Genomic DNA, 10,974 nt, shown 5'->3' with positions numbered 1-10,974 from the left:
GCTTTGCGGCCGCAATGCTTTGTGGGACTGCGGAAGTGCACAGCCTTGTCCTCAACGAGAATGTTATAAACTTTGAGTTGGATTAATAGTAATATTCCATGTTGTCATTTGTGTTGAAGTATTTACTGTCGTATACTCTTTCGACCCCGAGCAAACGTATTTGAAATAGCCTCCACACAACTGGAACCACAGAAACAGGTTTTTAGATACGAAGTCAGCAAGTTCCAGACCGAAAATGAAAAGGATGAATAATTAATAAAACATAGCTGCTTGATCTGAAAACAATGTCTGCCAAACACGTGCCTCTTTATTTCAAAACAAAAACAACACTGTAATGACAACAATAAAGTGATAAGCGTGAGAGCTCTTCACTCCACCGCCTCAGGACACAGTTGTAACACACGCGCTCCACCAGTAGATGGAACTGTCGGGTTGTGGTTTTCCACATCAGCCAATAGAGAGCGGCGAAGACACCTTTAAGCAGTTTATAAATGGCTATTTATATTAGCCTTTGTTTCTATGTAGGCCACGTATGGCCTAATAATTAGGTTAGACTAAGCCTATGTGCCATGTGGACCATTAGTCCTTCAAGTAACGAATCCATGGGAGCCATGGCTTTGTGGTTCTAGACCAGAATATTCGACTACAATTAAGAGAACCTCCCCCCCCACACACACACTTACTATATTCCACTTCAATTGAGATAACTTTCCTGTCTGTCTCCGCCTTACACACACACAGACACACACACACACACACGAGGCAGGTAAGGCCAAGAAGCAGGAGAAGGGGATAACAAGGAGAATGCTGCTCTAAGAGGATTATCACGATCTGTCTTGTCTACGGATGCCTGGTTCACCGGTTGGAGAACTGCGCACCGGAACCTACCGAAAACCGGGAGATGAAAAGGGTCATACTCGCTTTGGTGCGAGTCGAAAGACGTCTTGAACCGGTCCTATATGTGGCCTGGATTAACTGAGACGGTGCAGGATGGTGTGCGATAGTTGTGACCTGGTGGGAGCGCACGGAAGACCGTCACCGGGATTGCATGCGCACGGTGCGGTTTCCTGAGGCGGGGTTTTTTGACAGGCTGTTTATGACATGAAGACCCGACCTGCGGGGATCGGCAATGCCAATGCCGACTGGATGGGTTCGCTCCCCTCGAAGCTCAGTGCCATGCCCCTCAAACACCTCGCCGTGCCAGGTGAGTCCTGCATGCGTAAAGATGTTGCGTTCTCGGCGTCTGTTCATTGGTCCATTAGTGTCCACGTTGGAAAGATAAAAACAAAGCTGCACTGTTGAAAAGGCATGAGATCTGTTCATTGTTATTTTCCTTTGTCTCGACCAGGGTCTCATGATTCGTTTACCTACTGGGTTGATGTGCATGCTCCTGTGGGCCCAGACCAGAAGGTGTATGTGAAGTATCTCGCCACCATGTTCAGCATCTTAGCCAAGAAAGTCATGGTGAAGTGGTCCATGACCCAGGTACAGAGTTCAGACCAGTGACATATAAAAGGCTATACCATCTCTGGAGCCATGATAGCTTAAAGATGACATTTTAAATGCATTTTAATATTTTACAGCGTGACAGATGTGTTATATATAATGCTTGTATTTCTAGAACCTGACATTTAAAGAGCAGTTGGAGGCAGGAATTCGCTACTTTGATCTCCGGGTCTCCTCCAAACCAAGAGAGTCTGGACATGAGATCTACTTCATCCACGGCCTGTTTGGCCACAAGGTGAGCATGCAGGTGATCCAAATGCGTCATCAATAGGCTATATGCACCTGCTCGTCCTTATTGTGATTAAATACGTCACAGTCGAGTATTATTCATCAATGTGTGAGGTTTCTGTCTTTCTGGATCAGATGTTTCAAATAATCGAAAGTACATTTGAATGTTGTTTCCAATATTTCAGCTGATGTCAGTAGTGGGATGGAGATGGCCTTGAACAGGGATCAAAGGGTGTGAGTTTAGTTGTAAGCATCTGTCTCCAGAAATGTGTGATAGCGACATGTACCTGTCGCCCGCGTGACACAGGGACTCCTCTGGATGCAGTAAATGACCTCCAACCTCTCACTCTGTTCTCCCCCACAGGTGTGCGATGGCTTGTTAGAAATCAACACCTTCTTAAACCGGCACAGGAAAGAAGTGAGAAGCATTTTGAGTTCACTGTTCTTTACGAAATACATGCACATGGACATAGATTGAAAAAGTCATCATACTTATGTGGTTTTGACATTTGATTGATTTAGGTTGTGTTCCTTGACTTCAACCACTACTATGCAATGGGAGCAGAGCATCATGTGTACCTCATCAACATGCTCAAGCAAGTGTTTGGCAGCAAGCTTTGCAACGACTGTGCAGTAGAGAGCATCACTCTGGACTTCCTCTGGCAAAACAAATACCAGGTGAGATCATAATTCATATATCACAACTGTCCTCGAAACATTTAAAAACAAATATTTTGTCCACTTCCAACCATGTGACTCCAGTGATCTCAGAGCATTTAAAGCTCACATGTACAAGTAATAATGGCGCGGAGGCATGTGTTTATTGGACGGCCCACTTAACCCCTGTCGACAGGTAATCCTTGCTGACTGTGACTCTCCAGTTCAAAAATTAGTGGTGACATCATCCCATTAACTTTTCATCCATCATCCAACCTGCCTATCTTCTTTTCTGGTATTTAGCGTTGATCCCTTCTTCACAGCCCCTTCCCTTTCTCCTTCCCTACATTTCTTCCTGAATTTTCTCATCTCACGCTCTTCATCTTAGTCTGTCTTCATTCTCTTCTTTTTATATGTACACGTCCAGATGTGGACGCGAGAAGCTCCACGTACACATTCATCTGTACGTCTTTCTGGTTTTAGAGACGATTCATTTTTATTTCGTCATGGTTCTCCGCGCATGTCCGTGTCTCACTCCGATGCTATCAGTTTATATCCTGCTCGTATGACCCTAATCTGTGACTGGTTTAGCTAGCAAAGGAGAAGAAGAGAGAGCCTTGAGAGCAGACAGAGGAGAGACCGTAGAGCAGGATACATTTGCACAAATACCGGCTCCAGAGGGCAGCCAGCTGTTTTGTGAACAATGTCATTGTAAAAGACCCTCAATCAGGGGCGCAGTCTTTTAAATGTATCTATTCACAGCCTTTCATTTACTTTTGTTCCTCAGGTGATTGTGTTCTACCATCATCCATCGGCTCAGCACATTCCTGTCATGTGGCCCGGAAACAAGATCCCCGCTCCCTGGGCGAACACCACCCGACCCAAGAAGCTCACACAGGTCAGAAAACCACATAGGCTGTGAAAACTGTACCCACCAGCGTGAGGGCCCCATGTCTACTTCTTTCATCTCATTCAGCTGAATATCAGTACTGGTATCTAAGATTTTGCTACTTCTAAATTGCAAAAAAGAAAATCTTCAGCTTATAAATAAAGAGACATAAGCTATGTCCCCACTCCCCACACATATCACATCAAGTTGTGCTTGAGATGACATTAGCTGTGTGTCAGCTGTTTGTGTTTGACATTCCCCCGTCTAGTTCCTGGAAACTACACTACAGCAAAGAGCCAAGCAGGGCTCCTTCCACGTGTCTCAGGCCATCCTCACACCCAAGTCCAAAACTGTGGCCAAGGGCCTGGTCTGGGGGCTTCGCAGCTACCTGGTGGAAAGGTCAGTCACTGCGTTTGGGCTGTTTTATGAAGGTCGGGGAAGTGTGAACGACCAAAGAAGTTGACACTCCAATCATTAGAGTGTCAACTTCTTTGGTGATTTGAATACATTAGCTTTACATATACTTTGCTCCATAGCATGTGTCTAATATGTGTGAGCATGTGTCCAAGCATGGATGTGCTCCATGCACCTTCTGACATGTCTGCGCTTAACTCCATTGAATTACTTTTGGTCTGTGGCCAGTAGAGGGCAGTATAGTAAATGCTACAAATGCTTGCAGTAAAGCGGTTCGATGGTGTTTTGAGCCCTCACCGGAGCCTTCCAGGCAGCCGCTGCCTGGAAGGCGCCGGAAGGTGGTCCCGCCCCCCAAAACTCTGATCCAATCAATGCGCTACCCCCACTTGGAGCGGAGCGCATATTCAAATCCACTTTTTGGAGCGCATTGCATATTCAAACCCGCGCATTTGGAGCCAAACCCACTTGGAGCGCATTTGGAGCGCATTTAACCCACTTGGTTCAACAATTTCAAAGGTACGTAGCTATTTTGGGCTGGCTAATGTTGTGGTAATGTTATTTCAACCTGCTAGCTAGCAGATAGATTATGCTAATCTTAGCTGTGGTAATGTCATTTCTACCTGCTAGCGAGCTAAATCTGGTTAAAATATTAGGTAACAAAGTAAGATTAATTACTGCAGATTAATCACTGTATTTGAGTGATTGTTAATGGTTAGTGGTTATCTTTCAAATGATGCCTGTGAGGCACTTGACGTTGAGACTGGTTGACTTCCAGGCTGCTTTGGAATAAGGATACCTCTGAGGCAGCCACCAGTTTTGGATAACTCTGAGGCATCATAGGTAGTGTTGACTGCCAGGCTGCCTAGTCGTTGGTATACAGGTTAACTCACAGGCATCCAGTTGGTTTTAGATACCTGTAAGGCATCTAGACGGACATTAAGAGGGCTGACTCCCAGGCTGCTTCCTAACACTGGTTAGCTCTCAGGCAGCCAATTAGCTTTGGATGCCTGTGAGGCACTTGATGTTGAGACTGGTTGACTGTAGACTGATATCCCTTAGTTAAATTGTCCTCATGCCTCCTCATACAGATAGGCCTATTGAATAAATCTGCCAGATTATTTTTAACATTGCATATGCCTAACATTATGTGATAATACTAATCACACTCATATTGCCTTTCTCTTTCAGTTCATGAAGAAATGGCGCCCAGGAAGGGTAAGGTTCAACCTAGACCTACTTTAATGACTAAAAAAAAGTCTCTTTCACACACTGACATTTAACAATGACTTCAATAATTCCCCAAAAAATACTTATTAGTTCCTTGCAATGTCTTTATACAGTAGGATGGAAGCGGAAGGCCCTGCAGGTGTCAAAAGGTGGTAAGTTATTCTTTATCTTGCCATCTGGACTCGAGTACTACAACACTAGTTCATCTCCTCATATAGCAAATTTGGTTACTTCTTGTTACTTTATAGGACCATCTGCAAGATCGCAATTTTCCACCAGTCACCACTGGTTGGTGGAGCCTCGCCCAGCCCCAACCCCATCTAGCCCTGCTGCTCCATCCACCCTTCCTGCCCCATCCGGCCCTGCTGCTCCACCAAGCCCTACTGCCCCATCCCAGCCGGCATTTCAGAATGTCCACAGCCTTTTGAGGACATGCTCAGGGCATCGGAGCAAAGGTGAAGTGCACAGCTAGGCATAGGTTTCTTCAAGACAGGTTTATATTTTTAGTGGTAGTGTGGTAGTAACAGTGCTGAGACCATTTGTGATGGGATCTGGGAAAACCAGTCACATGGTGAAATTTGACCTTTGGAAGCTGACTTCAAGCTTGTTTCAAATATGTTTTCATTATTTGTCTGTTTCAAATGTTATGATTGCCCAAAGTCAGCTGATCAGTTAGATTTCATGGAATAGAATTTTGACAAAACAACTTTAAAGAGAGGGTTCTAAATAGACTGGCTGGTTGAATAAAGCACATTTTAACACATTCAATTAATGAAAAACAAGTAGATATGTTTAGGGATGATAGACATGTTATAGAATAATAATTGAATCAAAACCCAATTTCACCAAAATACTGAGTTTCGACCTACTAGTATTTTCACTCTAATCTCAAAAATGTCCCTTTTCACCATGTGACTGGTTTCCAGAGCCCATCACAGTTTTGGGTTATAGGAACATCTGTTGGGATGGCAGTAAAGACAGAAGGGCTATGTACAGACATTACATGTGTACAATACTGTACTGTATGTAAAGAAGATGAAATCCTAATATTGTTACGAATAATATTGTTGAAACATTGAAACCTTCTTTGAGTGTGACTCAGAAATTATTTTACAAAGATACCAGATAACGGTGGAGGAGATCAGGAGGAGGACTGCTCCACCTGATTGCAAACTATTCAAAGACAGACCACAACAAGCGGCAGATACAAACTGTCCATCACGACGGGGCATTTAAGCGCAGGCGAAGACAGCGAACCCGTAACTAGTCTTTCCCCAGTTTTCCGACCTGTCCCACACTGCCCCAATAAAATATTTAGATAATATTTATAGTGTATTAAATTCTGCCATCCTTCGTGCTTAGTAAACTAAGCTGTTTGCGTGTGAAATTTTGTTTTTACCATTTTACTGTGTGTATGAGGGTTGTATTTGGCCTTTATTTTCAATAAAGAATATGTCACACCCCATCAGTCATGTCTCTCCTCCATCATGTGTGTGTCCTCTGACGATACATTTAAAAAAAATAATTAATGTAAGTTGGGGTTTCATTAACTTGTAACACTCTACTGGAATAAACCCTTATGTGAAGCTGTAGAAATTAGTGTTGACATAGTGTTACCATGACTATTTGCCTTAATCCACATGCCTAACATGTCGGATCTGTAATTTACACCATGCGATTTCAGGCCCAGCTAGCTAAATTATCAGACTAGTTAAATCAAGATGCCAAGTTCAATACACTTCCAATTCACGACACATACACAGTGATGTAGAACATGAAGATATTTAATTAATGAACACAACAAACAACAAATTGCTAATTGTTAATATTTTCAATGTGTGTCAACACACTTTAAAAAATATCCACCACCACCTCTACCATTCCTGGCCCCAAGGTGTGCGTGAGGAGGTCAAATTGATCATTTGACCTCACCTGGTTGGCGAGGTGCTGGAGCTGTTGTCTGGAGGAAAAGATAAACATAAATTCAGGATAAATAATGTATATTAAACCTGTCAGAGCCCAGATATAGGATGTGGAATATTGCAAATTACTTGAACTCCGTGGCTCTCCTGTGGCCACAGTGGGGTCTGATGCCGGCAGCATGGCCACTTCTTTAAATTCGATGCTCCTGGCAGCCAGAGCACCGACGGAGGAGCACAGGTCCTTGGCCGCCTTAACAAAAATGGGAAAGACATATCATGACACGAACACAGTATTAAATTCAGATTTGATGCACATACCAATGTGACAATGAAACACTTATTGACACTGGGGTGTAATAGTTTGGAGCTGGCTTTCTGAAGTTCTTTATTGATATAAAGTAGTCTTTAAAGTCTTTAAAGTAGTTATTTATTGATATAAAGTAGTCAACACTACCTATGATGCCTCAGAGTTATCCAAAAACTGGTGGCTGCCTCAGAGGTATCCTTATTCCAAAGCAGCCTGGAAGTCAACCAGTCTCAACGTCAAGTGCCTCACAGGCATCATTTGAAAGATAACCACTAACCATTAACAATCACTCAAATACAGTGATTAATCTGCAGTAATTAATCTTACTTTGTTACCTAATATTTTAACCAGATTTAGCTCGCTAGCAGGTAGAAATGACATTACCACAGCTAAGATTAGCATAATCTATCTGCTAGCTAGCAGGTTGAAATAACATTACCACAACATTAGCCGGCCCAAAAATAGCTACGTACCTTTGAAATTGTTGAACCAAGTGGGTTAAATGCGCTCCAAGTGGGTTTGGCTCCAAATGCGCGGGTTTGAATATGCAATGCGCTCCAAAAAGTGGATTTGAATATGCGCTCCGCTCCAAGTGGGGGTAGCGCATTGATTGGATCAGAGTTTTGGGGGGCGGGACCACCTTCCAGGCAGCGGCTGCCTGGAAGGCTCCGGTGAGGGCTCAAAACACCATCGAGCCGTCTCTGTTACAAAACTCTGCCACTTCACTGGTTTATTTAACTAAGGATTAGCTATAATCTGCTAAATACATTTCCAAACTATAGAGGATGAAACAGAAACACAGTTCATCGCTCAGACAAGATATCTCACTTCCTAAGCAAGGACTAAATTATCTGCACGACGTTAGCAGTCATCTAGCTCGTTGAGACAAAGCTTTAAGTAGGAATCCTGACTCAGAGGACGTACCCACCATGGCCTTAAAAGTGAGAGAAATGCTGGGGTATAAAACTCCTGCTCTGTCGAGACAGGAGGCGGCCTCATTTTGCACTTCCGAGGAAGTGGGATTGTTTATCACTGCTGGTGAAACATTCTGACTTCCTGGTTTTGTTCTGCTGTCGACTCAAAAGTGGAGACTTTTAGGGTGTTGGAAGTGATACAGCTATGGCATGTGTTTGTGTTTTTGTGTGTGTGCCCACATGCCAAGAACTATAACAGAAAGTATTTGAATGCAAAGCAATGATTTTGAGGCAATGGTGGAAAATAGCTCCCTCACTGACAGACAGAAACATCACTTCCTTTAACCCCTTTTCCATCTGTACCATTTTCTCCTACGTCAAGCTACTTTATCTCAAAAACCTTATCAGCAGCTTTTCGTCAAATGTGGTGGACACAGAGAGACATTCAGTCTGGGTTATCAACTGATTAGAGTCGTAGAGACGGAAACTTGGCCAGTGAATCACGTTTGAAATCAAGTGACAGCATGTTCAGTGGAACACATAGGGGTGTCTTTTTTTGTTATTGTTTTACTTCTAACACAAACTCTCTTCTTTGGGGGCTCCAGAAACCTGCCAACCATCATGTCCTGGGTTGAGGCTCAGAGGCCGGGGCAGGAGGGGGTGAACATCATCACCTCTGACTTTGTGGACCTCACCGACTTCGCCAACATAGTCATCAAACTCAACAACCTGCTGTTGCCTGAACAGGACCGCAGACCGAGATGACACATGTGTGCACAACAGGACCAATGTGTCTGGACCCCGCTGTGTGGCAGAGGTCGGACGACAGATTCCTCCATCATTGTTGCATATATAGTTGTTCCATTATTTTCAATAATAATGTGTGATTTACGTTTTTATTTTATTGTTGTCATCTAGCACATAGGTGCTTCTTGAACTGACAAGGTTGCCTTGCTCAAGGACACTTCCACAATAGATTACACAGGGATACTCTAGGGACATTACTTAGACCCTAGAATGACACCGTTAGACAGAACAATGACACAGTCTGGGTTGCAGATGACTTCCACATCCCCAACATCATCAAGTCCAAAAGAGGGAAAGAAGCTGGAGCTCAGATTACTGTTGTTATATTGTCAACCAAATGATGTCACACCACAGCTTTAGCTTCTTAAATTAATTTCTCGACCTTCCCTTTTGTGGGAAAACTGGACATACACCACATTGGTCCTTAAAGGCGAAGCCGCACAGGTCGCCATGCAGAAAAAGATTCCCAGCTCCTCGTGACCTGGACAATGATGAAAAGACTCAGGAATGCACTTATATGGTTTAACTTCTCAAATATTACAATCCTTGTCCTTTTGTTTTTTACATGTTCTGATCACATTACAGGTTTTATTTTATTAGTGGTGAAAACCAGGATCTTATTTTGCATATTTCTTTTGCTTTTTGAGATACTGTAATCAGAGGTATTTAAGCCATCGACTGCACTGGAACTAGTGTACACATCAGGTATTGGAATGCAAATCGATCTTGTTTACAGACTAATATATCCAACATTATGTGAGAGAATTGTTAATGACATAATGGAAGTGGATTCATTTACATTGCATTCACTATTGTTAACACCGAGCCAGTATTCTGAAGTTGGGTTTAAAACTATGCAGTTGTTGTTTTTACAATAGTGAAAAGTGCAGTATTTTTTGCTTCTATGTTAAGCAATGCCACACGTTGTAGCTCTTTGTGCAGCAACACTGTCTTGGTACATATCATTGGGCTATGAAGTTTATGTGAACAGTGACACTTTTAAGGAGGGGGGGGGGGGTGTTGCAGAGGCATAAGCTAAATACGTGTGGAACTTGTGCCACAATACTCATTAAAAGTGCACCCATACAGCTTTAACTTAAATACTTTTTATTAGTGTGTGTTTTCCCTCCATAACTACCGATGCAGGAATGGAAACAGTTTCCTCGGACAGAAAAAGTATGGAGGGGAAATGCATAGAGCACTCCAGTATACAACATATGACCATGTCCAGCACCATGAGGCACACTCTACTTATCCATAGCCAGGGGAAATGCCTCTGTGTGTTGTGTGTGTGCTCGGTGGGCCCTGTGATTATGCATGACATGGAGAGTATGTGACAGTCGCCATGCATTCCTGTGGTTAGAGTAGGCAAAGAGAGGAGGCGGAGAGACGGACTGCAGAAGAGGAGGCAAAGGGATTTACAAAGCAGAGGCAGTAAGACGGCAGAGGACATTAAGAAGAAATGGAGGGAACAAAAAGAGATATCTGAACAGCTGTTTTTTCCCTCTCAGCAGCATCTGACAGGAAAGTAAAATGTTTTCTCTTCATAACAAGTCTGCCTTTTTTTTTTTTTTTTTTTTTTTTTTTCACTCCCTGACTCACTGGTGTGAAATAGCCTGTTCTGTCCAGGCCACATTGTTGACATGGTTGGTGGGCACCAAGCGCTGCAAGTCTCTCTCTCACACACACACACACACACACACATATACGCACAGGCACTTTAATTGTGGAGTAATTACACATACTATGGCAGGCAAGTGGGAGAGCAGAGAGCAGCAGCTCCAACTGATGAGAGCATTCCTTTAGTTGTTTGGATTGGTCCTCTTTCTCTCTCTCTTTCTCTCTCTCTCTCCCTCTGTCCCTCCTCTGTATCCCTGCTGGCTTCCCACGTTTCAAAGGAGAATATGACAACTCAAGCATGATCCTCCAATAAAGTCCTGAAGTAATCATGCTGCCTTTGTGTGTTTTGCCAACCAAGTGTCTGTTATTCTACAGTTATTAGAAGTCCCACTCAAATCCTCAAAGCCCCCCATCAATGATGATACCAGGGATTTCCCAGAGACTAAATGAGCTGTCAGAGAATTGGTGTTAAGTGGTTCAGAT

General features: G+C 43.3%; 1 protein-coding gene across 4 annotated transcripts; it reads left to right on the top strand.

Annotated features, from left to right (window-relative positions):
* Positions 1 to 727: 727 nt before the first annotated feature.
* Positions 728 to 9,053, top strand: plcxd2 (phosphatidylinositol-specific phospholipase C, X domain containing 2). Of its 4 annotated transcripts, XM_056434748.1 has the most exons (9): positions 728 to 1,204; positions 1,349 to 1,485; positions 1,622 to 1,741; positions 2,099 to 2,152; positions 2,257 to 2,412; positions 3,179 to 3,289; positions 3,549 to 3,679; positions 4,883 to 4,909; positions 5,035 to 5,174. In XM_056434748.1, exons 1-8 carry the CDS (start codon positions 1,102 to 1,104, stop codon positions 4,887 to 4,889), a joined length of 819 nt encoding a protein of 272 aa, XP_056290723.1. In that variant the 5' UTR covers positions 728 to 1,101; the 3' UTR covers positions 4,890 to 4,909; positions 5,035 to 5,174. The 4 variants fall into 4 exon arrangements, with proteins under 4 accessions (XP_056290723.1, XP_056290722.1, XP_056290721.1 ...); XM_056434747.1 differs by having other exon boundaries at positions 4,883 to 5,174; XM_056434746.1 differs by lacking the exons at positions 4,883 to 4,909; positions 5,035 to 5,174 and adding an exon at positions 8,670 to 9,053 and having other exon boundaries at positions 731 to 1,204; positions 1,349 to 1,410.
* The last annotated feature ends 1,921 nt before the right edge of the window (positions 9,054 to 10,974 follow it).

Source organism: Pseudoliparis swirei, chromosome 16, assembly GCF_029220125.1.
Source record: "Pseudoliparis swirei isolate HS2019 ecotype Mariana Trench chromosome 16, NWPU_hadal_v1, whole genome shotgun sequence".
Taxonomy (NCBI): Eukaryota; Metazoa; Chordata; class Actinopteri; order Perciformes; family Liparidae; genus Pseudoliparis; species Pseudoliparis swirei.
The sequence above is the reverse complement of the archived record's forward strand: the minus strand, read 5'-3'. Positions and strand labels throughout refer to the sequence as shown.

Excerpts from the sequence above, each read along its gene's own strand:
- plcxd2 (XM_056434745.1), top strand. The coding sequence starts at position 1,102 with ATGAAGACCCGACCTGCGGGGATCGGCAATGCCAATGCCGACTGGATG. Across the intron at positions 1,486-1,621 it reads TGAAGTGGTCCATGACCCAG|AACCTGACATTTAAAGAGCA; the intron begins GTACAGAGTTCA and ends TTGTATTTCTAG. Across the intron at positions 1,742-2,098 it reads ACGGCCTGTTTGGCCACAAG|GTGTGCGATGGCTTGTTAGA; the intron begins GTGAGCATGCAG and ends TCTCCCCCACAG.